Source organism: Salmo salar, chromosome 10 (assembly GCF_965601325.2).
Source record: "Salmo salar chromosome 10, fSalSal1, whole genome shotgun sequence".
NCBI lineage: Eukaryota > Metazoa > Chordata > Actinopteri > Salmoniformes > Salmonidae > Salmo > Salmo salar.
In genome coordinates this window covers 88,949,957-88,973,960 of record NC_138300.1, presented here as the reverse complement: position 1 = coordinate 88,973,960, position 24,004 = coordinate 88,949,957, and the positions used below count along the sequence as shown (strand labels likewise).

General features: G+C 44.3%; 2 protein-coding genes across 2 annotated transcripts; one reads left to right on the top strand and one right to left on the bottom strand.

Moving 5' to 3' along the window:
• Window positions 1-8: 8 nt before the first annotated feature.
• On the bottom strand, window positions 9-1,465 carry exosc6 (exosome component 6). Its single transcript, NM_001141201.2, is given in 2 exon segments — window positions 9-231; window positions 477-1,465. A coding segment is annotated over 1 exon segment (834 nt). The 5' UTR covers window positions 1,378-1,465; the 3' UTR covers window positions 9-231; window positions 477-543.
• Window positions 1,466-1,893: 428 nt separating this feature from the next.
• On the top strand, window positions 1,894-23,768 carry aars1 (alanyl-tRNA synthetase 1). Its single transcript, NM_001140078.1, is given in 21 exon segments — window positions 1,894-1,960; window positions 9,096-9,249; window positions 9,532-9,720; window positions 9,881-10,026; window positions 10,548-10,739; window positions 13,979-14,123; window positions 14,212-14,357; window positions 14,461-14,569; window positions 14,839-14,989; window positions 15,093-15,217; window positions 15,691-15,835; window positions 15,968-16,146; window positions 16,435-16,548; window positions 16,660-16,866; window positions 17,175-17,359; window positions 21,487-21,595; window positions 21,759-21,872; window positions 21,961-22,080; window positions 22,430-22,516; window positions 22,663-22,776; window positions 22,905-23,768. Coding segments are annotated over 20 exon segments (2,904 nt in total). The 5' UTR covers window positions 1,894-1,960; window positions 9,096-9,105; the 3' UTR covers window positions 23,088-23,768.
• The last annotated feature ends 236 nt before the right edge of the window (window positions 23,769-24,004 follow it).

Sequence of the window (24,004 nt, the reverse complement as noted above, 5' to 3'; positions counted from 1 at the left end):
CTAATTTTAGTAAATTATTTATTTTTAAATCTATGCATGGAGTCTGACGTGTCAAAACAGTAAAAATTGACAAATGTTGACTTTTTTCTTATTTTTACAAAACATTTTTTCATCTAACCTAGGCAGCCGATAGTGCAGATCTAGCACACTATCATGGCTTGATGTACATTCCCAGTAATACACTCGTGTCCCCCATGGACCTGCTCATACATAAAGTATCCTCTATTCAGGCTGCAAAGGCATCATTTTCCTCCTTAACTAGCTTTAATGGTGAGAAGTGGAGGGGAAAAAAGGGGGAAATATGCGTTCTTTCTCTATGCAACACCATTTTCAGACAAATCTGCTTTCAGCCAAAAGTTGTGGCAAAAGGCCTTGTCGCCATTAAAGCTAGTTGAGGAAAATGATGCCTTTGCAGCCTGAATGGAGGATGCTTTATGTACGAGCCGGTCCACTGGGGACACAAGTGTATTATCAGGAATGCACATCAAGCCTAGACGATCAGCTGCCTAAACTAGAGATCATCATGCAACACGTTTCAGTCTCTCAGCTCTCTGATGGTGGTGCTTTTCTTCGTACTGCCTTGGACAGTGCTTGCTGAATGACAGGGTAGAGTTTGAAACACCCCTCAATGCATGTGCGCACACCCCCAGTCAGGGTGTCCTCGCCCATCTCGCCATCCGATTGTAGTCCAGAAATCTGGTTCAGACTTGGCAGAAATGCAACTGTCAGGCTTCCCAAATTCTCCCTGGATCCTGAAGCCAAGTTGCATCCATTTTCCTCCAGAAAGGTAGGGTCGATAAGGTATGTGGCACCTTCCTGACGGATTGAGCATCCAAGAACCAGATCGTACATCTCTATACCTGCGTCCGCCAGCGCCATGGACGCACAGGTGACTGCATGTGCCAGGACGGCGCCGTCGTTTTCAAGGACCATCACATTTACTTCAATCTGAGAGCGAGGATACTTCTGCAAGCACACTCCTGGCCTCAGGCTCTCCAATAGCATCAGTGACAGATCCTTTTCATCACTACCTTGAATCCACGAGCCTCTCTCTCGACAAGAGAATGGGGCAAATCTCATGTCAGTAATCAGTCTTCCGGATTTCATATCGGTCTCATCCTTGCGCTCAGTCTCTCTGGGTCCATACACACAGCAGATCAGCTTCGTGTTCCCAGCTTCAATGTAAGCTGAACCTTTGGCTTGACTTATCAGCCCACATCGGACAAACACTGAACGGACATCCACTTGACCACGCTGCCTGCCATCTACTCTGGCGTCGTTGGAAGCGGTGGACTTCTTTGCCGCGGTTTTACACAGAAAGAGAGATGGACTTTGAGACACTTCTGGGCCACGTACCCTTTTTGTATCAGTCGGCATGGTCGGGGAATAGTCCTTCCAAAAATGTTACTTACTTGGGCCGCGTGCTGTATTTGTCCACAGACTATTTATTGCTAACTGCTTTTTCTGTTCCGGTTGCTCAATGACTGTATGCTCGATTAGATCACATGGTACCGTGTGTGCGTCACCAAATATCTTCCCCGGCCATCACATTGCGCATGTAGTTCCTCCTCACACATCTGCTCACCTGTCGCCTGCTGGACTGGAGTACAGAAATTAAACAAAAATAAATTCCACAGTGTATGGAATACAATACATGCATGCTAATAATGCATCAGGAAATATACATTATTTATTTTCAATCCACATATTGCTCTATAAGAGAAAATAAATATACATTTTTATTGCATCAGCCATCGACAGCAGTTCGCGCAAGTGCGGACGCGGGTTTGGAAATGATTGACAGTAAATTATAACCAATAGAAACTGAGTACCAATGCAGTGACTGTTCTGTCAAACCAATAGTGGCAGTGTATATGCGGGAACACTGCATTTCACTTTCATTGTGCCAGCGTGGGGTGTCAGTGCGAGCGGTGACAGAAACAAAATAAAGATAAACTTTGTGAGTATGGGACATTTTTAATTGATAGGAGTACAGTTAATGGTGCCTGTCATTGTTAAAATGATTAAAACAGCGGATTTATGTCTAATATAGCTACTTAATTCGTTCGAATGTCGCATATAGCTGACGTTTTCATTAATGATTTGAGAAATGAGAATGGCAATTATTCATACACCGTTGGATTATGCCTTACTATGGTATTAACTAGCTGGGTTCAAAGTTATCTCCATTAGCTAACTTTATTTAGCTAGTTACCTATATGGGTAATTAGCAGGCTGGCTAGCTAGCTAGCTAGCCAGCCAACCAACTATTAAGAACGAATGTATTGCTAGTCAACGAATTTGCAAAGGGAGACGTAGAAGGGCTCAATGTAACCGCCTCATTTTAGCACGAATGTATCGATAAAAAAAAGAACTACGGTCAGGACAGGTTACAATTGCAGGATGAGCTTGCTGTAAAAAAAAAAAAAGACGGTGCGGGCGGGCGGTCGTTAACTCGGTTGTCAGGACCGGGACTAACTCACTCTCTAGGCGGCGTTTTGCCTTCTCCCTACAGTTTTCAGCATTAGCTTTGCCCACGACTGGCTTGTATGAACTATAACCCCGACGCTATGTTTTTAAGGTTTAGTATTGTCAATCATCGCTTGTGATATAGCTTTCGAAGCATAGCCCTTTCATCAGCAGTAAGTAATCCTTCAATTAAAACGATAAACATACTGTAGCAGTTTTGCACAGGTCAATACAGTTATGGATGCCTCCATCTGACGAAACTAAACTTCCGCTATACACTATCCGATTTAAAGCGGTGTACACTACACGATTTTGTCCACGATTTAGCTGTCCCAGACACTTTTGAGATTTCAAACAAAATACTGATGTCGTTGCCTACTCTGGGCGTGCGGCCGTCATTGACACTCTTAATGTAATCGAGTCAAATACGCAATCTGAGGGCTGTAGTTCTCGTCTTTGAGCAGTCAGACATCCCTATATTTTTAAACAAGTTTGATGTCGGCACAAAATCTGCAATGTTCTTGTGTGAGATGTGCAAAGACAAGTTGAGAACGTTTGTACTTGCCTTCAACCAAAGCAAAAGTGTCAAATCGGTACAGTCTGACGTTCACAGGCAATGTTTAATTAAAAATGTTGGCTAGATATTTAAACTCTGTATGGCAAGCGTGAATCCTGCCGACAACGATCTCTTGGGTTCCCGAGTGGCGCAGCGGTCTGAGGCACTGCATTTCAGTGGAAGAGGCGCAGGATTCGCGCTTGCCATACAGAGTTTAAATATCTAGCCAACATTTTGAATTAAACATTGCTTGTGAACGTCAGACTGTACCGATTTGACGCTTTGGTTGAAGGCAAGTACAAACGTTCAACTTGTCTTTGCACATCTCACACAAGAGCATTGCAGATTTTGTGCCGACAACATCAAACCTGTTTAAAAATCCCTGTTTCGAATCCAGGCTGTATCACATCCGGCGGTGATTGGGAGTCCCATAGGGCGGCACCCAAATGGCCCAGGGTAGGCCGTCATTGTAAATAATAATTTGTTCTTAATTAACTGACTTGCCTAGTTAAATAAAGGTTAAATATTTTTTTAAAGTCTGACTGAACGTTTAAGGTTGCTTTGAGCGACAGTTTGTAGCTACGTTCAATCGAATCACGTCATTTGTTTCGCTAGACAGCATGGTTTCGACAAGCCTCTTGACCAAGTGAATAAACTTGTAGTGTGTGACCACCAGCTGTTTCACATCATTTAGTGTGCGCACCGCTATGTTGGCCACACACACACAAAAAAACTACTGGAACGACGGTCGTTTAATGTAAGAGTCTTAGCGATGTTAGGATTTTGAAAGTCGTGTAGTGTCCACCAGTCTTTACACGCAGGTGTTAGGAGCATGTAAGATGGCTAATTAGCACAGGTGGCTTCCATCTGTTTTCTCTAAACAAGCACTGAAACATGGAGATATGGCATTGTGGGAATCAATTTAACATTTAAAAAAAAAAACGTTTTTATTTCTGGCTGATATGAAAGAGAAGGTCCTTATGCTTTGGGGCTCTGAACATAACTCCCCCATACAGAAGACGCCTTCATCCAATTACTCTTATATGTAATGGAACTGAGAGTCATGATCAAGGGCTAGACCAGGACATGCCATTGGCTGTTAACCCCCAGGGGAGACACATGGAAGGTAATCTGCACCAGCAGTGGAGTTTCCTGGATTATCAAGGATCCCACCTCAGGAAATAGGACCTCTGTTACCTTTTAATTGTGGCTGTGACATATGCTATATGTCCACACATGACTTGGTTTTACTTTAAAGTAATGGCTAGCTAAGTGATCTTTGAAAGTTTAAGATTGACTGGCAGGTGTAAATTATGATTACTGTATAGAGCAAAATGAAAATCCTACCTCAGGGGAGGGACAGGAAATTGCTTTAAAGGTAGTCATACAAAGAGGAGTGTTGTATTCATGTGGGATCTTCTCCTGCCTTCCAGCCAGGCCTGCTATGAAGCTTCAACATTGGTGAAGATAATGGGTCTAAGGCCTAGACAGACCCTAGGGCCAAACTTGTCAAAAACATACTGCATAGGCCTATCAAATCAAAGTTTATTTGTCACGTGCGCCGAATACAACAGGTGTAGACCTTACACTGAAATGCTTACTTACAGGCTCTAACCAATAGTGTGAAGGAAATAAATTGTGTGTGGGTAAGTAAAGAAATAAAACAACAGTAAAAATACATTTGAAAATAAGAGTAGCAAGGCTATATACAGACACCGGTTAGTCAGGAATATTGAGGTAGTATGTACATGTAGGTATGGTTAAAGTGACTATGCATATATGATGAACAAAGAGTAGCAGTAGCGTAAAAGGAGGGGTTGGCGGGAGGTGGGACACAATGCAGATAGCCCAATTAGCCAATGTGTGGGAGCACTGGTTGGTCGGGCCAATTGAGGTAGTATGTACATGGATGTATGGTAAAGTGACTATGCATATAAGATAAACAGAGAGTAGCAGCAGCGTAAAAGAGGGGTGGGGGGGCACACAATGCAAATAGTCTGGGTAACCTGTTCAGAAGTCTTATGGCTTGGTGGTAAAAACTGTTGAAGCCTTTTTGTCCTAGACTTGGCACTCCGGGACCGCTTGTCATGCGGTAGTAGAGAGAACAGTCTATGACTGGGGTGGCTGGGGTCTTTGACAATTTTTAGGGCCTTCCTCTGACACCGCCTGGTGTAGAGGTCCTGGATGGCAGGCAGCTTTGGCCCAGTGATGTATTGGTCCGTACACACTACCCTCTGAAGTGCCTTGCGGTCAGAGGCCGAGCAATTGCCGTACCAGGCAGTGATGCAACTGGTCAGGATGCTCTCGATGTTGCAGCTGTAGAACCTTTTGAGGATCTCAGGACCCATGCCAAATCCTTTTAGTTTCTTGAGGGGGAATAGGCTTTGTCGTGCCCTCTTCACGACTGTCTTGGTGTGTTTGGACCATTCTAGTTTGTTGTTGATGTGGACACCAAGGAATTTGAAGCTCTCAACCTGCTCCACTAACTACAGCCTCGTCGATGAGAATGGGGATGTGCTCCTTTTCCTGTAGTCCACAATCATCTCCTTAGTCTTGGTTACGTTGAGGGATAGGTTGTCATTCTGACACCATCCGGCCAGGTCTCTGACCTCCTCCCTATAGGCTATCTCGTCGTTGTCGGTGATCAGGGCTACCACTGTTGTCGTCTGCAAACTTAATGATGGTGTTGGACTCGTGCCTGGCCATGCAGTCGTGGGTGAACAGGGAGTACAGGAGGGGACTGAGCACGCACCCCTGGGGAGCTCCAGTGTTGAGGATCAGTGTGGCAGATGTGTTGCTACCTACCCTCACCACCTGGGGGCGACCCGTCAAGAAGTCCAGGATCCAGTTGCAGAGGGAGGTGTTTAGGCCCAGGTTCCTTAGCTTAGTGATGAGATTTGAGGGTACTATGGTGTTGAACGCTGAGCTGTAGTCAATGAATAGCGTTCTCACATAGATGTTCCTTTTGTCCAGGTGGGAAAGGGCAATGTGGAGTGCAATAGAGATCGCATCATCTGTGGATCTGTTTGAGCGGTATGCAAATTGGAGTGAGTCTAGGGTTTCTAGGATAATGGTGTTGATGTGAGCCATTACCAGCCTTTCAAAGCACTTCATGGCTACAGACGTGAGTGCTACGGGTCTGTAGTCATTTAGGCAGGTTGCCTTTGTGTTCTTGGGCACAGGGACTATGGTGGTCTGCTTGAAGCATGTTGGTATTACAGACTCAATCAGGGACATGTTGAAAATGTCAGTGAAGACACCTGCCAGTTGGTCAGCACATGCCCGGAGCACACGTCCTGGTAATCCGTCTGGCCCCGCAGCCTTGTGTATGTTGACCTGTTTAAACGTCTTACTCACGTCGGCTACGGAGAGCGTGATCACACAGTCGTCCGGAACAGCTGATGCTCTCATGCATGCCTCAGTGTTGCTTGCCTCAAAGCGAGCATAGAAGTGATTTAGCTCGTCTGGTAGGCTCGTGTCACTGGGCAGCCCGCGGCTGTGCTTCCCTTTGTAGTCTGTAATAGTTTGCAAGCCCTGCCACATCTGTCGAGCGTCGGAGCCGGTGTAGTATGATTCAATCTTAGCCCTGTATTGACGCTTTGCCTGTTTGATGGTTCGTCGCAGAGCATAGCGGGATTTCTTGTAAGCTTCCGGGTTAGATTCCCGCACCTTGAAAGCGTCAGCTCTACCCTTTAGCTCCGTGCGAATGTTGCCTGTAATCCATGGCTTCTGTTTGGGGTGTGTACGTACTAGAGGTCGACCGATTAATCGGAATGGCCGATTTAATTAGGGCCGATTTCAAGTTTTCATAACAATCGGACATCGTTTTTTTTGGCAGATGTTTTTACTTTTTCTTTTCTTTTTTTACACCTTTTATTTAGCTGGGCAAGTCAGTTAAGAACACATTCTTATTTTCAATGACGGCCTAGGAATGGTGGGTTAACTGCCTTGTTCAGGGACAGAACGACAGATTTTTACCTTGTCAGCTCGGGGATTCAATCTTGCAACCTTATGGTTAACTAGTCTAACGCTCTAATCACCTGCCTTACATTGCACTCCACGAGGAGCCTGCCTGTTACTCGAATGCAGTAAGAAGCCAAGGTAAGTTGCTAGCTAGCATTAAACTTATCTTATAAAAAACGATCAATCAATCATAATCACTAGTTAACTACACATGGTTGATATTACTAGTTTATCTAGCGTGTCCTGCGTTGCATATAATAGATGCGGTGCGCATTCGCGAAAAAAAGACTGTCGTTGCTCCAACGTGTACCTAACCATAAACATCAATGCCTTTCTTAAAATCAATACACAACTATATATTTTTAAACCTGCATATTTAGTTAATATTGCCTGCTAACATGAATTTCTTTTAACTAGGACAATTGTGTCACTTCTCTTGCAACAGAGTCAGGTTATATGCAGCAGTTTGGGCCGCCTGGCTCGTTGCGAACTGTGTGAAGACTATTTCTTCCTAACAAAGACAGCCAACTTCGCCAAATGGGGGTTGATTTAACAAAAGCGCATTTGCGAAAAAAGCACAATCGTTGCACGACTGTACCCAACCATAAACATCAATGCCTTTCTTAAAATCAATACACAGAAGTATATATTTTCAAACCTGCATATTTAGCTAAAAGAAATTCAGGTTAGCAGGCAATATTAACCAGGTGAAATTGTGTCACTTCTCTTGCGTTCATTGCACGCAGAGTCAGGGTATATGCAACAGTTTGGGCCGCCTGGCTCGTTGCGAACTAATTTGCCAGAATTTTACGTAGTTATGACATAACATTGAAGGTTGTGCAATGTAACAGGAATATTTAGACTTATGGATGCCACCCGTTAGATAAAATACGGAACGGTTCCGTATTTCACTGAAAGAATAAACGTTTTGTTTTCGAGATGATAGTTTCCGGATTCGACCATATTAATAACCTAAGGCTCGTATTTCTGTGTGTTATTATGTTATAATTAAGTCTGATTTGATAGAGCAGTCTGACTGAGCGGTGGTAGGCACCAGCAGGCTCGTAAGCGTTCATTCAAACAGCAATTTTGTGCGTTTTGCCAGCAGCTCTTCGCAATGCTTCAAGCTGTTTATGACTTCAAGCCTATCAACTCCCGAGATTAGGCTGGTGTAACCGATGTGAAATGGCTAGCTTACATTTACATTTTAGTAATTTCTAGCTAGTTAGCGGGTGCGCGCTAATAGCGTTTCAAACGTCACTCGCTCTGAGACTTGGAGTAGTTGTTCCCCATGCTCTGCATGGGTAACGCTGCTTCGAGGGTGGCTGTTGTCGATGTGTTCCTGGTTCGAGCCCAGGTAGGAGCAAGGAGAGCTTTACTGTTACACTGGCAATACTAAAGTGCCTATAAGAACATCCAATAGTCAAAGGTATATGAAATACAAATTGTATAGAGAGAAATAGTCCTATAATTCCTATAATAACTACAACCTAAAACTTCTCATGTTCTGAGCAAGGAACATAAACGTTAGCTTTCTTACATGGCACATATTGCACTTTTACTTTCTTCTCCAACACTTTGTTTTTGCATTATTTAAACCAAATTGAACATGTTTCATTATTTATTTGAGGCTAAATTGATTCTATTGATATATTATGTTAAAGTAAGTGTTCATACAGTATCGTTATAATTGTCGTTATTACAAAAAAAAAAACATTTGCCCGAATAATCGGCTTTTTTTGGTCCTCCAATAATCGGTATCGGCGCTGAAAAATCAGAATCGGTCGACCTCTAGTACGTACAGTCACTGTGGGGACGACGACATCCAAGGATGTGGAAGGCAGCTGCAATTAGTGTTTTATAGGTCCAGTCAGGGATGTGCTGTAAAGTAAACATTGTTTTCACATGAATTTGGTTGAAGCTGATATTCAGTTTGCCCCCAAAACATTTGCTTGCTATTCCAGTGGAAGCAAGGACACAGAATAATTTAATTTAAACTTTAGTTTATTACCTACAGTATTCGGACCTGCCTACCCATACCTTCTCGCTCACCGGCATTTCATGTGTTTGTTCCTAACTGTTTTTCCACTGTCTGTGTGATCGCCAGTCCTTTCAGAATGGACTCTTTGTTGACTGCTGCTCAGATCCGTGAGAAGTTCATCGACTTCTTCATTCGCCATGAACACCAGTATGTCCACTCATCCGCCACTATACCTTTGGATGACCCCACACTGCTCTTTGCTAATGCTGGCATGAACCAGGTACGTAGCAATACTATCCCTTCCCCCATACTTCTCCCCTGCAGGTCTGTAGAGAGTGCGGCTCTATTGGCTAATTAAAGCCTCAACTCAGTGGAATAATACCCTCTGGGAGTGTATTGTTCTGAAAAAGATGTCTCCTAAACTCACACATTCTGTCCATATTTGAAGCTTTTTTCAGTTGCATGGAAAGAATAGACAATTTGAAGTATACTCATCCCAATTTAACGCTGTCTTTCTTACCCACCCTCTCTCTTTGTCCACCTATCCAACCTCCAATTCCAGTTCAAACCTATCTTCCTGAACACCATTGATCCGTCCCACCCCATGGCCAGACTCAAGCGTGCAGCTAACACACAGAAGTGCATCCGCGCTGGGGGCAAGCACAATGACCTGGATGATGTGGGCAAGGACGTGTACCACCACACCTTCTTTGAGATGCTGGGCTCCTGGTCCTTCGGAGACTACTTTAAAGTAAGTCATGGAGACCGGATGTTAGATACTGTAGTAGTCATCTCATCTGTAATGACGCAGCAACATTTTAACAAGTCTCTCAAGATAGTGTTTGCGTGTTGGGAAGATTAATTGATTGTATATCTCTTATTTCCTTTCCTGCTGACTCCTCTCCCTGCAGCACCTTGCTTGTACGATGGCCCTGGAGCTGCTGACTAAGGAATTTGGGATTCCCATCGAGCGTCTGTACGTAACCTACTTCGGGGGTCATGAAGAAGCTGGGCTGGATCCAGATCTGGAGTGTAAACAGATATGGCTGGACCTCGGGTGAGTGAGTTTCAGGAGTAGGAAATTCTTGTCAGATCGAATCGGGCTATTATATATCCAAATCTACCTGAATGATAGAAATAGGCTGCACTCTTTCTATTCTTGTTATTGTGGTCAGTAACACTATGTGTTGGGTGATAATTCGCTCAGGGTACTGTTCCCTTTTCAAACCTCCAGACGCCACTTTTCTGGTTACAAAAACAGTCTTGTGAGAACAGTCATGTTCTCGCTCTGTGCCCGTGTTCCAACCCAACCTGCTCCTACTGTAACCTCCCTCTTCTGAGTCTCACCTGGGAAGGATTTATTAGTCGGATTCCATTGCAAAACATTTCGTCATTTGCAACGGAAACCATTTAGCATTTACTTTAGGAATCAAATTGAAGCAAACGGTACCAAACAGGGAGGGACTTTACATGAATTTGTCCAATAGAACCTCTAATTTTTGTTGCAAAATATTTTCTAACGGTATATGACTAATGAATACACCCCTGTTTTACCTGTGTCTCCTCTCTGGGTGACAGAATGGATGAGGCTCGTATTATACCCGGCAGCATGAAGGATAACTTCTGGGAGATGGGGGACACAGGTCCTTGTGGGCCCTGCAGTGAGATCCACTTTGACCGCATCGGGGGGAGAGATGCAGCCCACCTGGTCAATATGGACGACCCCAATGTGCTGGAGATTTGGAACCTGGTGTTCATCCAGTACAACAGGTAATGAATTTATAAATGACTGTAAAATATGTGACTGACTGGCTCGATTGGGTCTCATGTAGCAAAATTTGAAATTGTGTTTTTTACATTGGATAAAAGTACACTCAGAGCTAGAAAATGGTGTATCATACACTATAGTTGAGGAACAATGGGAAAGTAATTCTGCTTTGAAAGTTGATAAACTTGTTACCCCACTTTTGAGAAAATTGTCCTTGAATGTTTTGGTACACCTCCTGGAGAGCTCTTCTTTGTCTACACCCATTTAGCAACGTTCCAGCTTCTTAAGCCTCACCCATCTCTTTAAGGATTCACTTATGAGCCCATGTGCTAAACAGTGAGTACGGTAGTGCACAACCAAAGATTTCAAGACTAAACGCTGGTTTATACTACATCTATTGACATGTCTGTATAAAGTTGTCGCAGTGACATCATGAACATTCTATTGTCATCCGACATCAAACTTGTCGTTATGAAAAAGTATAAACACAAAAACGACAGGCTGCATGACTTCAGCACCCTGGTGGTCCAAAATAGCATAACTGGTGTATTTTAAAGCCAATAAACCCACCCTTTTAAAAATGAATTTAGTATACAGTGAATTCGGAAAGTATTCAGACCACTTTACTTTTTCCACATTTTGTTACATTACAGCCTTATTCTAAAATGGATTAAATAAAAACATCTCAAATCTACACACTACCCCATAATGAAAAAGTGAAAACAGGTTTTTAGAAATGTTTTGCAAATTTATTAAAAAAAAACATACCTTCTTTACTAACATGTTCAGGCCCTCTGCTATGAGACTCAAAATTGAGCTCTGGTGCATCCTGTTTCCATTGATCATCCTTGATGTTTCTACAACTTGATTGGAGTCAACCTGTGGTAAATTCAATTGATTGGACTTGATTTGGAAAGTCACACACCTGTCTATATAGAGGTCCCTGTGTTGACAGTGCATGTCAGAGCAAAAACCAAGCCATGAGGTCGGAGGAATTGTCCGTAGAGCTTCGAGACAGGATTGTGTTGAGGCACAGATCTGGGGAAGGGTACCAAAACATTTCTGCAGCATTGAAGGTCCCCAAGAACACAGTGGCCTCCATTTAGTTTTTAAATGGAAGATGTTTTGAACCACCAAGACTCTTCCTAGAGCTGGCCGCCCGGCCAAACTGAGCAATCAGGGGAGAAGGGTCTTGGTCTGGGAGGTGACCAAGAACCCGATGGTCACTCTGACAGAGCTACAGCGTTCCTCTGTGGAGATGGGAGAACCTTCCAGAAAGACATCCATCTCTGCAGCACTCCACCAATCAGGCCTTTTATGGTAGAGCGGCCAGACCGAAGCCACTCCTCAGTAAAAGTCACATGACAGCCCGCTTGGAGTTTGCTAAAAGGCACCTAAAGGACTCTGACCATGAGAAACAAGATTCTCTGGTCTGATGAAACCAATATTGAACTCTTTTGCCTGAATGCCAAATGTCACATCTGGAGGAAACCTGGCACTGCCCCTACGGTGAAGCATGGTTGCGGCAGCATCATGCTGTAGGGATGTTTTTCAGCGGCAGGGACTTGTAGTCAGGATCGAGGGAAAGATGAACGGAGCAAAGAACAGAGAGATCCTTGAGGAAAACCTGCTCCAGAGCACTCAGGACCTCAGACTGTGATGAAGGTTCACCTTCCAACAGGACAACGACCCTAAGCACACAGCCAAGGCAACGCAGGAGTGGCTTTGGGACAAGTCTCTGAATGTCCTTGAGTGGCCCAGCCAGAGCCCGGATTTGAACCTGATCGAACGTCTCTGGAGAGACCTGAAAATAGCTGTGCAGTGACACTCCCCATCCAACCTGACAGAGCTTGAGAGGATCTGCAGAGAAGAATGGGAGTAACTCCCTAAATACAGGTGTGCCAAGATTGTACCCAAGAACACTCATTATAATCGCAGCCAAAGGTGCTTCAACAAAGTACTGAGTGAAGGGTCTGAATACTTATGTAAATGTTATGTTTTTTTTTACACACTTAAATTCTAACCTGTTTTTGCTTCATCATTATGGGGTATTGTGTGGAGATTGAGGGAATTATATTTAAAAAAAATAAAAATAAGGCTGTCACGTAACAAAATGTGGAAAAAGTCACTGGGTCTGAATACTTTCCGAATGCACTATATGTCAATCTAGCAAACCAGGCAACTTTCTAAACAATGTTTTTGTTAGTTTCTAGCTTGTAAGCTAGCTAGTAACGTTAAGTTAGTTGACTAGCCAGTTCTAATAATGACCATATCCTATAGCTGACAACGTCTTAACTTTACAGGAAAAGGAACTCACAACGATCATTATTTACAAGTTAATTGGTGAGCTAATTACAAAAAATAGCTTACGGTTGAGAGTGACGAAATAAAAGCAGGTCATTCTCCCTGAGAAGTTTCTTAAACTTGGACACTGTCTCGTTGGCCTAACGTTATATCCTAATTTGGATTTTGGTGCAGGTCATGTTCTTTTTTTGTCACATGCACAGGATACAGAAGCTGTAAACAGTACAGTGAAATGGTTACTTGCATAGTGGAGTCTTTTTGGTTTAGACATGTAGCTAGCTAAACAATGAACCATAATCCAAACTTTATGAATCTACAGGTAGCTAAATATAACTAGCTACAATTAGGCTATAACTAGCAATGCGAATGGCTCTAAGATACGAATAATATTACTACACAGATCATACATGTAACGTTAGCTAGCGAGCAGCCAGCTAACGTTAGCTATCTAGCTAACAGTACGCTTTAACTTGAAATGAAAACAACTTTCTGACAAAATGAGAAACATAATATATGAAAATGTAGCTAGCTAGACTCTTTTACCTGTATATATGGATGAATGCTTCTCCCTCTCTGTCACGGATTCCATGGTTGCCCATAGTTTGAAGATGTAATCCGGAGACAGGTGTTTTTTTGTTTTTTTTCATGGCTAAACCAACTAGGCTTGTAATTTTACAGTTGTATTCGTATTTAAGATGGCATACAAGTTTGTTATTAAGGCACATGAAAGTTCCCATGTTCCAGAAGGCATTTCTGCCATTCATTTTGATAAATGTTTTTACGTTCAAATGTATGTCCTGTAAAGTAGTGACGCGCGACATGCCTAGTTTCCTGAAACAAATAAGAATATTGTTTGTGTTCAATTCAAGTCCTGTGTAATGCACATGCAGATGTGCGTAGACGCATGATCTGACTGAACCTGTTCCTCCCCCACCAGGGAGTCTGAGACAGAGCTGAAGCCCCTGCCTAAGAAGAGCATTGATACAGGCATGGGTCTGGAGCGTCTGGTCTCTGTGCTGCAGAATAAGATGTCCAACTACGACACAGATCTTTTCATCCCCTACTTCCAGGCCATCCAGAAGGCAAGCACCACTACCAACACTATTTACCATTACTCTCTGGGTGCTCTGAATGACCTGTCTGACAGTACCAATGTGGTTGTTCTGACAGGGTACAGGAGCCAGGGACTACACAGGAAAGGTTGGTGCTGAGGACGTAGATGGCATTGACATGGCCTACCGTGTCCTGGCTGACCACGCCCGCACCATCACCATCGCCCTCTCTGACGGGGGCAGGCCAGACAACACAGGGAGAGGGTGAGTTTTTTTTAACTGTCTGGCTGACTGTCTTTGGTCTATGTTTGTGTGAACATCAATCTCTTAATGTGCACATGTTAACCTTCTCCCTCTGTGTGTTCAGATATGTGTTGAGGAGGATCCTGCGTCGTGCTGTGAGGTACTCTCACGAGAAGCTGGGTGCTCAGAAAGGCTTCTTTGCTACCCTAGTTGACGTGGTGGTAGAGTCCCTGGTAAGAAAGTCATCCCACTCTTCATGTTATTCACCATCTCTCCTTCTGTCTTAGTCCTTTCCTGTTTTCCTCTGCTGTCCCCTCGAAGGTGGAAAAATCTGTCATTCTGGCCTTGAGCAAGGCAGTTAACTCCCAACAACAACTGCTCCCAGGGCGGTTGACGGTGATTTAAAGCAGCAACCCGCACAACCCTGATTGATGGGTTGGGTTAAATGTGGAAGATGGATTTCAGTTGTGCATCTGACTAGGTATCCCCTTTCCACCTCCAGGGCGATGCCTTCCCTGAGCTGAAGAAAGACCCAGACATGGTAAAGGACATCATCAATGAGGAAGAGGAGCAGTTCCTCAAGACACTCAGCAGGGGGCGAAAGATCCTGGACAGAAAGATCCAGAGTCTGGGAGACAGCAAGACCATCCCTGGTACTGAAGGGCTACATTAGCAAATTGGATTAATTAGAAACATTTACCTTGTTGTCAAAACAGAATGCTTTTTTTTAACCCTTTCTCTTCTCTCTCTGTGAAGGTGATACCGCCTGGTTGCTGTATGACACATACGGTTTCCCCCTGGATCTCACTGCCCTCATTGCTGAGGAGAGGGGGATGATGGTGGATGTTGCTGCTTTTGAGGAGGAGAAGAAGGCTGCTCAGGTGAGAGTAGAGAAATGGTGACCAGTAGAAAAGATGGAGCCTTGGATTGGCATGAAGTTGATGTGGATTTTTGAATTTGCCTGTGGAGGTGGGAAATGTACTGCTTTGTGAATGTCTACAGACATGAATGCTTTCCTCTCTGTCAGCATTTCTCAGTCAGTATTGCACTGTAAGTGACAAGTGCCTTGCTCTGCTTATTAGATAAGTATGTACAATACATTACAGCTCCATTACTTGCAGTGTTAATTTGTACTGAAAAGCACCTTTCCACGTTGAGTGAAGGTCCAAATCACTTCAATAATGTCATATGATATCAGTGCTAAACAGGCCATTTGGCTTTCTATCTAAATAATGAGTATGATGTTTCCACATAATGAATGAATGATTCATCATTGGTGTAAAGTTAGTTGAAAGTTTATTCAATGTAAATAGAACGGGGATTGGGCTGTCTCCTCCATGTCCCTCCCACTCAGGTTAAGTCCCAGGGGAAGGGCTCTGGGGATGAGGACCACATCATGCTGGACATCTATGCCATCGAGGACCTTCGCAACAAAGGCATCGCTGCTACTGACGACACACTCAAGTACAGCTACAGTGCTGACGACAGCGGCAAATATGGTGAGAGACGCAAATAAAATCAACTCAGTTTAATTAACCAACTCAGAAAGATGGTTTGCTTGGTATTTATTCAAATCGCTTTCTTGCTTGTGTCTGTTTTAATCCCTGTATATTTCTCTGTGGTTGTCCCAGTGTTTGAGCAGGCTGTGGGCACGGTGCTGGCTTTGAGGAGGGAGCGTGCCTTTGTGGAAGAGGTGACGACAGGGCAGGAGTGTGGTGTTCTGCTGGACAAGACTTCGTTCTATGCGGAGCAGGGTGGACAGAGCTTCGACGAGGGCTACATGCTGAGAGAGGACGACTCTGTAGATGATGTAAGGACCTACAGGGAGGACAGACGGGCCACTCTTTTAAGTTGTAAAAGCCATATTAGACATGAATGTTGGCAGCAAGTAGCCTAGCGGTTAAGAGAGTTAGGCCAGTAGCCGGAAGATCGCTGGTTTGAATCCCTGAGCCCACTAGGTGGAATGTCTGTCGATGTGCCCTTGAGCAAGGCACTTAATCCTAATTGCTCCTCTAAGTCCCTCTGGATAAGAACGTCTGCTAAATGACTGTAATGTAATTCTGTCTCCCTCTCACATCACATTTACTCCCTTCCTCAGAGGATGGAGTTCACAGTGAAGAACACTCAGGTTCGGGGTGGATACGTGCTGCATGTAGGAACGGTTTACGGCACTCTGAAGGTTGGAGATCACGTCATTCTGCACGTGGATGAGGTAATGCATCACTCAAAAGTACATTTTAATGACTCGATTTCGAGATCTTTTCTTAACTGCCTTGGTATTGAAAATGTCATTACATCTCTACTGTCCACTCCCCCCCCCCAGGCTCGTCGTAGGCCCATCATGAGTAACCACACTGCCACCCACATCCTGAACTTTGCCCTGAGGGAGGTCCTAGGAGAGGCTGACCAGCGTGGCTCCCTGGTGGCTCCTGACCGGCTGCGCTTTGACTTCACCGCCAAAGGTGCTCTGAGCACAGAAGAGGTGCGACGCACAGAGGAGATTGCCTGCACTATGATCCGCGATGCAAAGGTAAGAGGTCATAGGTCACTGAAAGTATGAGTAGGGGTATGTTAATTTCCGTTTGATCAAGTGTTGTTTTTACACAGCTCTTTGGTTGCTGGTGTTATTTATCTAGGGCCTGTTGTCTATTGTTCTATTTGAGTATTCCTTGACTGTATCCTTGCCTTATTGCACCTTAACAGTCCGTATTGTCTCCTGTTTTCTTTTATACACTGTCACCCCAAGGCTCCTGTCATAATTTTCTCCTCCTCACAGAATGCACTGTTTTCAAGCGTTTATTACCAAGTCACGACATCAGCTCTTTCTGTCTCTTACAGCATGTCTATGCCATGGATACCCCTCTGGCAGCAGCTAAAGCCATCCAGGGTCTGCGTGCTGTGTTTGATGAGACCTACCCTGACCCGGTGCGCGTGGTGTCCATTGGCATCCCCGTGGCTGGCCTCCTGGCTGACCCCAGCAGCACTGCCGGCTCCCTCACCTCCATCGAGTTCTGCGGAGGAACGTGAGTACACAGCTCCCCGTGGTTGCAGTTGCTTTTCATAATTACATCTCATGATTCAGAAATACAGATATTTTGTTTGAGAATTTACTGTGAGATTGTTGCTCGGTTGTATTTGTTAACTCGAAATGACACAACGACAAGGTTCCAGTTTAACAAAGTTTACTATACCTTATGAACACTACAAGGTAGGCATTCCACTCAAGGCTAGGTCCATCAACAACCAAACACTTCTCGCGCAGGCGCACTCTTAACAGTGATAGCCCCGTAATAACAGAAATATAGGGATACTTAAAACATGAACTTAACAATCTCCCTCTTTTCTTTAAAGACAAATAAAACATCAACAACATAATTCAATGTCCAAGTATTATTCAAGTTCCCCATTACAAATGGGTTGTGTGCCAGTTTTTATTTGTATTACTCAAGCTGCCACTTTCCATTACTGAGAGCCTGTAGGAGGAGAGCCTGTAGGAGGAGAGCCTGTAGGAGGAGAGCCTGTAGGAGGAGAGCCTGTAGGAGGAGAGCCTGTAGGAGCACAAGACCGGATGCTCCTTTTTCAGTCAGACAGTCAGCAAGCTGTTCCTTTGTGGTCGACCACAGAATCCGCTGGATTCTCTGTGCTTGAATAACTTCCTTGATGCTGCTAATCTCAAGACGAAGTCTTTTCTCTGTGACAGACTTGGTTGACTTCAAAGCATCAACTAATGAGTAGTTGTCAGTGACACAAACTACAGGTAGAATGTGCCGTTTTGTCTCACCAGTGGTAAGCTCTGAGAACAGAGTTGCAAGAAAGATCGCATTGTCAATTCCATCCGCAAGAGGAAGGGTTTCTCCAGCAAGTGTGCTTCAGACAATCCTTCTGATCCTTTTTGACTGCCAACAGATGGGTGAGAATCTTCCTCCACCCATTAACATGATTAGATGTCCACCTTGTGTGCCTCCATCTAAGGTTCCCTAGCGAAGCATCACTGAAGATAACTAGTTTCAAAGAGTCATCTTTTCCAACATGCTGAAACTTTAAAGCCACTTGTTGTGATTTCAGTTTACGAACACCTTTGTTTGCCTCATGAATGGTTTGTACAGTGGCGTGTTTTGTGTTAGATGCCAAGTTGCAACCATCAAACATTACATCAGGTCTACTCTGTCTAGCAACCCATAAAATTTGTCCTATCTTTGACCTCAATTGATCAGCTTCAATTCCACACAGAGGGGAATTCCTTTGTACGGCTCGTGAAGAATCCATGTGAATGGGTTGAAGATTGTTGATATAGCTTTCCTGTTGCATCAGTATTGTTCCATCAACTGTAATAAACTCTATGCCAACATAACAAAAATGATCATGCTCCTCACGGCCGACCTGGAAAACAGCTTTGAGGTTTGGAATCACAGTTGTAGCAAAGGTCTGTGAGCCACCCCAGATAAAGTCATCAACATGACAGGCAAGTACTCCAGTCACATTGCAGTCTTGATCAAGCCAATAGAAGACTGCAGGATCCACTTGTGACAGGTTTCCACCTGTATTCAGCATTGTTGCCTTGACTTTGTTGTACCAGTAGAGTGATGCATCTGCCAGTCCATACACACACTTTTTTAGTTTCCACAGTGTTCCTTCGCTCTTAGCTTCAGGCGGAGGTTGGATGTGAATGTCCCTTGACAGCACTGTTCCCTGAAAAAATGCAGATTTGATGTCTATGGAATTAAGTTTCCATTTTTTCTGGCAGATCATTGACATCAGCAATCTGAGTGACTCTGAGGCGCATGTCGGTGAGTCTTTTGGGAGTTGTTTAGCAGCCAGCTCCTCAAAACCTCCAGCCACTCGAAGTGCTTTAGGCACTATTCCAGTTAAGGATTCTTTAAGGGTACACACCCACCTTGTTGACACATTTTTGGCCAATGTCTTTGACTTCCTCAAACACTCAATTTTTCCTCCAATTACTGAGCTCATCTAGCTTAGCTGAGTCAAATGACACGTCCTTTGTTTCAAGTACATCATCATTTTGAATGTCATTCTGTTTTTCTCGATTTTTCCATTGGTTCAATTCTGAGATTATCTACAAGTGACAGGTCAGCTGAACCTGTTGTACCAGAAAGTGTAGCTGGTTCAGAGTACTGCAAGTTGTACCAGTTCTGATGTTTTCCTTTGGCTTTTCTTGCTCGTCCAATGACGGTTGCTGTATGTGGAATACCACTTTCTCTGTCCATGTATTTAACAGTTTGTCCAGTTTTCAGATTGGAACAACCATGTTGTCTTAACACATGTGGCTGTTGTTGAATGTTTTCCTCATTTGAACGCTCAACAGTTATCTGTGGCATGGTTGAAGGTCTCTGCTCCATTTCCTGTGTCAGTTTCAGTGTCCATATCATTGGATGCGACATCTGGTAGGTTTGTGTCTGTTAGTGACCTTTTTGTCATTTTCATTAGGATGATTCTCAGCAACAGCCCCTCTATCTTGTTGATCATTTACTTTCCACAATCTTGAGTGATGCACCCTGACAATGATGCCTCCGTGCCTCACAAATATCACCACCCTATCTTGGCCAATGACTACTCCCGGTCCCTTCCACTCTTGACAGTCAACTCGTTTGTAGTACACTTTGTTTCCAGTTTCGTACTTCTCATCGGTGGGTCGTAGCTGTTTACGCAGAGCCCTGCGAATTCTCTCTGAGCACTCTGCTTCAGTGAACGCTTTTCTCGCTGCATGTGGTGCTGGAAGGTGCTTTGTGTCCATCAGAATCTCATTTTTACATGGACTCTGATGTCTTTGTCTAAAATGTTTACACAATAGTGGCCCAAGGTAGTAAGTTCAAGAGTCACTAGTTGTTTAAACATCACTGCCTTGTCATTGTTTATGTCTAAATTTGAAAGCTCTGTTGCTTGGTGTGTCAATCATATTTTGTACTTCTTTCATATTTAGTTCCCTGACATAGCTATCAAGCCATTTTGTACAACACACTGTCTGTGTACATGCACTATCAATCACAGCAGATCCTAAGGATTCAACTATAAAAATCTCAGTATCAGAAGCAGATTTGTTTGAAAACAGTGTAATGTTACACTGCTCTGTCTCTGTGTTTATATTTTCCTCTGTTACTTTAACTTGTTCATTTTTTTATGAGGACAGTCTTTAACCCAATGGTAAGTGCTTTGACAAATGGCACATTTTGATCTCCTTCCATATTTGTCCAGTGGATTTGTGCCGGGAAATGGCGCCCTCTTCTGGTTGTCTTGAGAACGTGACTTGTTGGCGCCTTTTCTCTGCTGCTCAGCGTAATATTACATTTACATTTAAGTCATTTAGCAGACGCTCTTATCCAGAGCGACTATATGCCGCGTCACTCACTTGCATTCCATCTGCTATTGACGCGACAGACGTCTTTTCACCAACAATTATTTTTAGTGCCGACTTCATTAATGCAAAAGTCAGCACAGTACAAGCAGTCAAAGCCAACTGTGTCTCCCTACCATCTAGACAGGCAGTATCTAGCAACTTGAAAGCTAACACTGCATCCGGGAGAACCATGTCGTACTTGCGCATCCTATTGTACCTCTGTTCGAAATCAATGATGTAGTCCGTCATTGCAACCAAAATATCTCTCGTAACACTGTCAAAGTTTGAATATGTCTCGTAGGCACGGTCTTTCTCTTCTTTAAGAAATACAGAATCCAGTGCTCTGATCAGAGTTCCCATACCATCATCATTGTTGAAATCCTCCAGGGATATTTCCAGTGCTGTATCTCTCGCTCTTCCCTCGAGCGATAATACCACCGCAAGTGCTTGCTTTTTCGCGTCCAGATTAGTAACCCGTGTCCAGATTCCAAGTAAATTTTTCCAACTTTCGTACGACCTCTTCTAGTCGAAGCGAGGTGGCACATTGTAGTTATTAGCCATCCTCTGCTACCAATGTTAACTCAAAATGACACAACGGCAACGTTCCAGTTTAACAAAGTTTACTATACCTTATGAACACTACAAGGTAGGCATTCCACTCAAGGCTAGGTCCATCAACAACCAAACACTTCTCGCGCAGGCGCACTCTTGACAGACTGATAGCCCCTTCGTAACAGAAATATAGGGATACTTAGAATGTACGGAATACTGTTAAGTTCATGTTATCTGTAACTTCAGGCACTTGCGGAACTCTGGCCATGCTGCACCTTTTGTCATCGTGTCAGAGGAGGCCATCGCCAAGGGAATCCGCCGTATCGTCGCAGTGACGGGAGCAGAAGCACAGAAGGTGAGAGGACAGAAGGTTCCCAACCATTACTGGATGCTTGACATTTGTGTTCTTCATTATACTGCAGGTTCTTAGTCAAATCACTGGGTGATGATTGGTATAGGTATCACTCTTTCGTAACCGCTATTTAACTTGAATCCCGTCCCCACCCTGCTCTGTTCAGGCCCACAGGAAAGCAGATGCTCTGAGACAGTCCCTGTCTGCTCTGGGGGAGAAGGTGAAGGTTCAGACCGCCCCCAATAAAGACGTGCAGAAGGAAATCGCTGACATGACAGAGGTGAGAGCTGTCGCAGAACATCCAGCCCTTAATGAGCCGTGTCTGTCTGCGTGTTTACTTACTATGTCTCTGTTCTGTGTTGTTGCAGTTTCTGGGCATGGCAGTGATCTCCCAGTGGCAGAAGGATAAGATGAGGGAGGCCCTGAAAGGCTTGAAGAAGACCATGGATGACCTGGACCGTGCCAGCAAGGCTGATGTCCAGAAAAGGGTAAGAGAGAGGGGCCAGACATGGGGTTTAGGGGGGGTAAGAGAGAGGGGCCAGACATGGGGTTTAGGGGGGAGGGGGGGGGGGGGGGGTAAGAGAGAGGGGCCAGACATGGGGTTTAGGGGGGGGGGGGTGATAAGAGAGAGGGGCCAGACATGGGGTTTAGGGGGGTTGGTGGAGTTGTATTTTTTTTACTAGGTGAAGGGATACTACATGTCATAGAAACTGATGTACTATGTAGGCTGTGTAGTTGGGGAGTATGCAGGCCATTCTATATGAATGGTGCTTTCCTCATGTTCTCTTGTTCAGCTGGTCTTTAATTACTATATTCTCTCTGCCTCCCCTCCCCCAGGTTCTTGAAAAGACCAAGGAGATGATTGACAGCAGCCCTAACCAGCCGCTGGTAGTCATGGAGATGGAAAGTGGAGCCTCTGCCAAGGTAACAACAGCATCCTTTTCTCTCCTCTACAGCCAACCCTACCACTGTGGAGAATTACAACACACCACGGCACACATTATCCCTAAATTTATGTCTAATTCCACTTCTATTTTCTAACCCTGTCACTGTGTATTTTTGTGTCCCAGGCTCTGAATGAGTCTCTGAAGCTGCTGAAGACCCAGTCCCCCCAGACTGCTGCTATGCTCTTCACCGTAGACCACGATGCTGGAAAGATTGTCTGTTTATGCCAGGTGCCTCAGGTAAGCCATGTGCTCAACCTGTGTGTTTACATCTATTCACAGATTAGCTCCTTATTTGTGCTTAATGCAATAACCTTCATTTTTTTTGTTGGGACAGTATCTTATCTGTTGACTTTCTCCTCTACCAGGATGTTGCCAACCGGGGTCTGAAGGCCAGTGAGTGGGTGCAGGAGCTCTGCCCTCTGATGGATGGCAAAGGTGGTGGCAAGGATATGTCTGCCCAGGCAACTGGCAGGAACACACACTGCATAGAGGAGGCACTGCAGATGGCCAACCAGTTTGCCCAACTTAAACTGAGTGAAAATGAATAGAGAGGAGGAGGCTGGGGTGTGGTGAATGATTATGGGGAAAGATCCCTCGATCCAACCCCACCGGAATGTTCCAGCTCTGTTCTCTGTGACTCTGAACTGGACGTTCCAGAAAATTGTATAGAAACATTCACCCCTAGGAACATTCACCCATCCAAAGGTTAGAAAGGGAAGCAGATACAAGACCCCTCTTTCTCTGAAAGAGAGCTGCATCTGCAATTTTAAGGAGGATAACACGGTTTTGATCCATGCACAATTTGATGGCTCCCTGCAAGATCTGTGGTCGAAGGATTAGGTGATCAAATGATTGATAGGTGTACGAGGATGCTACCCCCAACATCCTATCTGATCTGTCCTGAGGTAGATAGTATTAGTCCTCCATCCATCCTCTCTTCCCACTTTACTAATTATGAGAATACTCAACGGGAAACTGCTTCAGTTCATTGCTTGGTTTTCTCTATTTCATTGGCCTCTCCCATGTCATTGTGTTTCACTTCCCCTCCCTGACTGTGGGGAGATGTGGTCTCTGCAGACTGTCTTTCCTGCCAGTTGTAATGTACATTCACAACAGCAACCTTGGCACCTGTCAGTGCCACCAGCTGTGTAACAGTTTTGTCTGGCATCTCAATATTAATGTAGTCAATTAATAATGAATTAAATAAATGGGTGACATGACATTGTCAATTCTGTGAAATGCATTTTATTGCCGCTTATGAATGCGTTGTGACGTTCATGTCTTGATGAATTCCATGTTGTGGAATAAAAATACTGATAACACTTGATTTCTCCTACTAGTATTTAGATCTGTCCTCTCCTGTAGTTGGTAGGTGATGGTAAGATGACCTAGTTGTCTGGTCGGTCTGATGCTAGGTAACGATGTCCAGCATTAGTACAGGGGCTGATGTGTTGTAAGAGCTCTC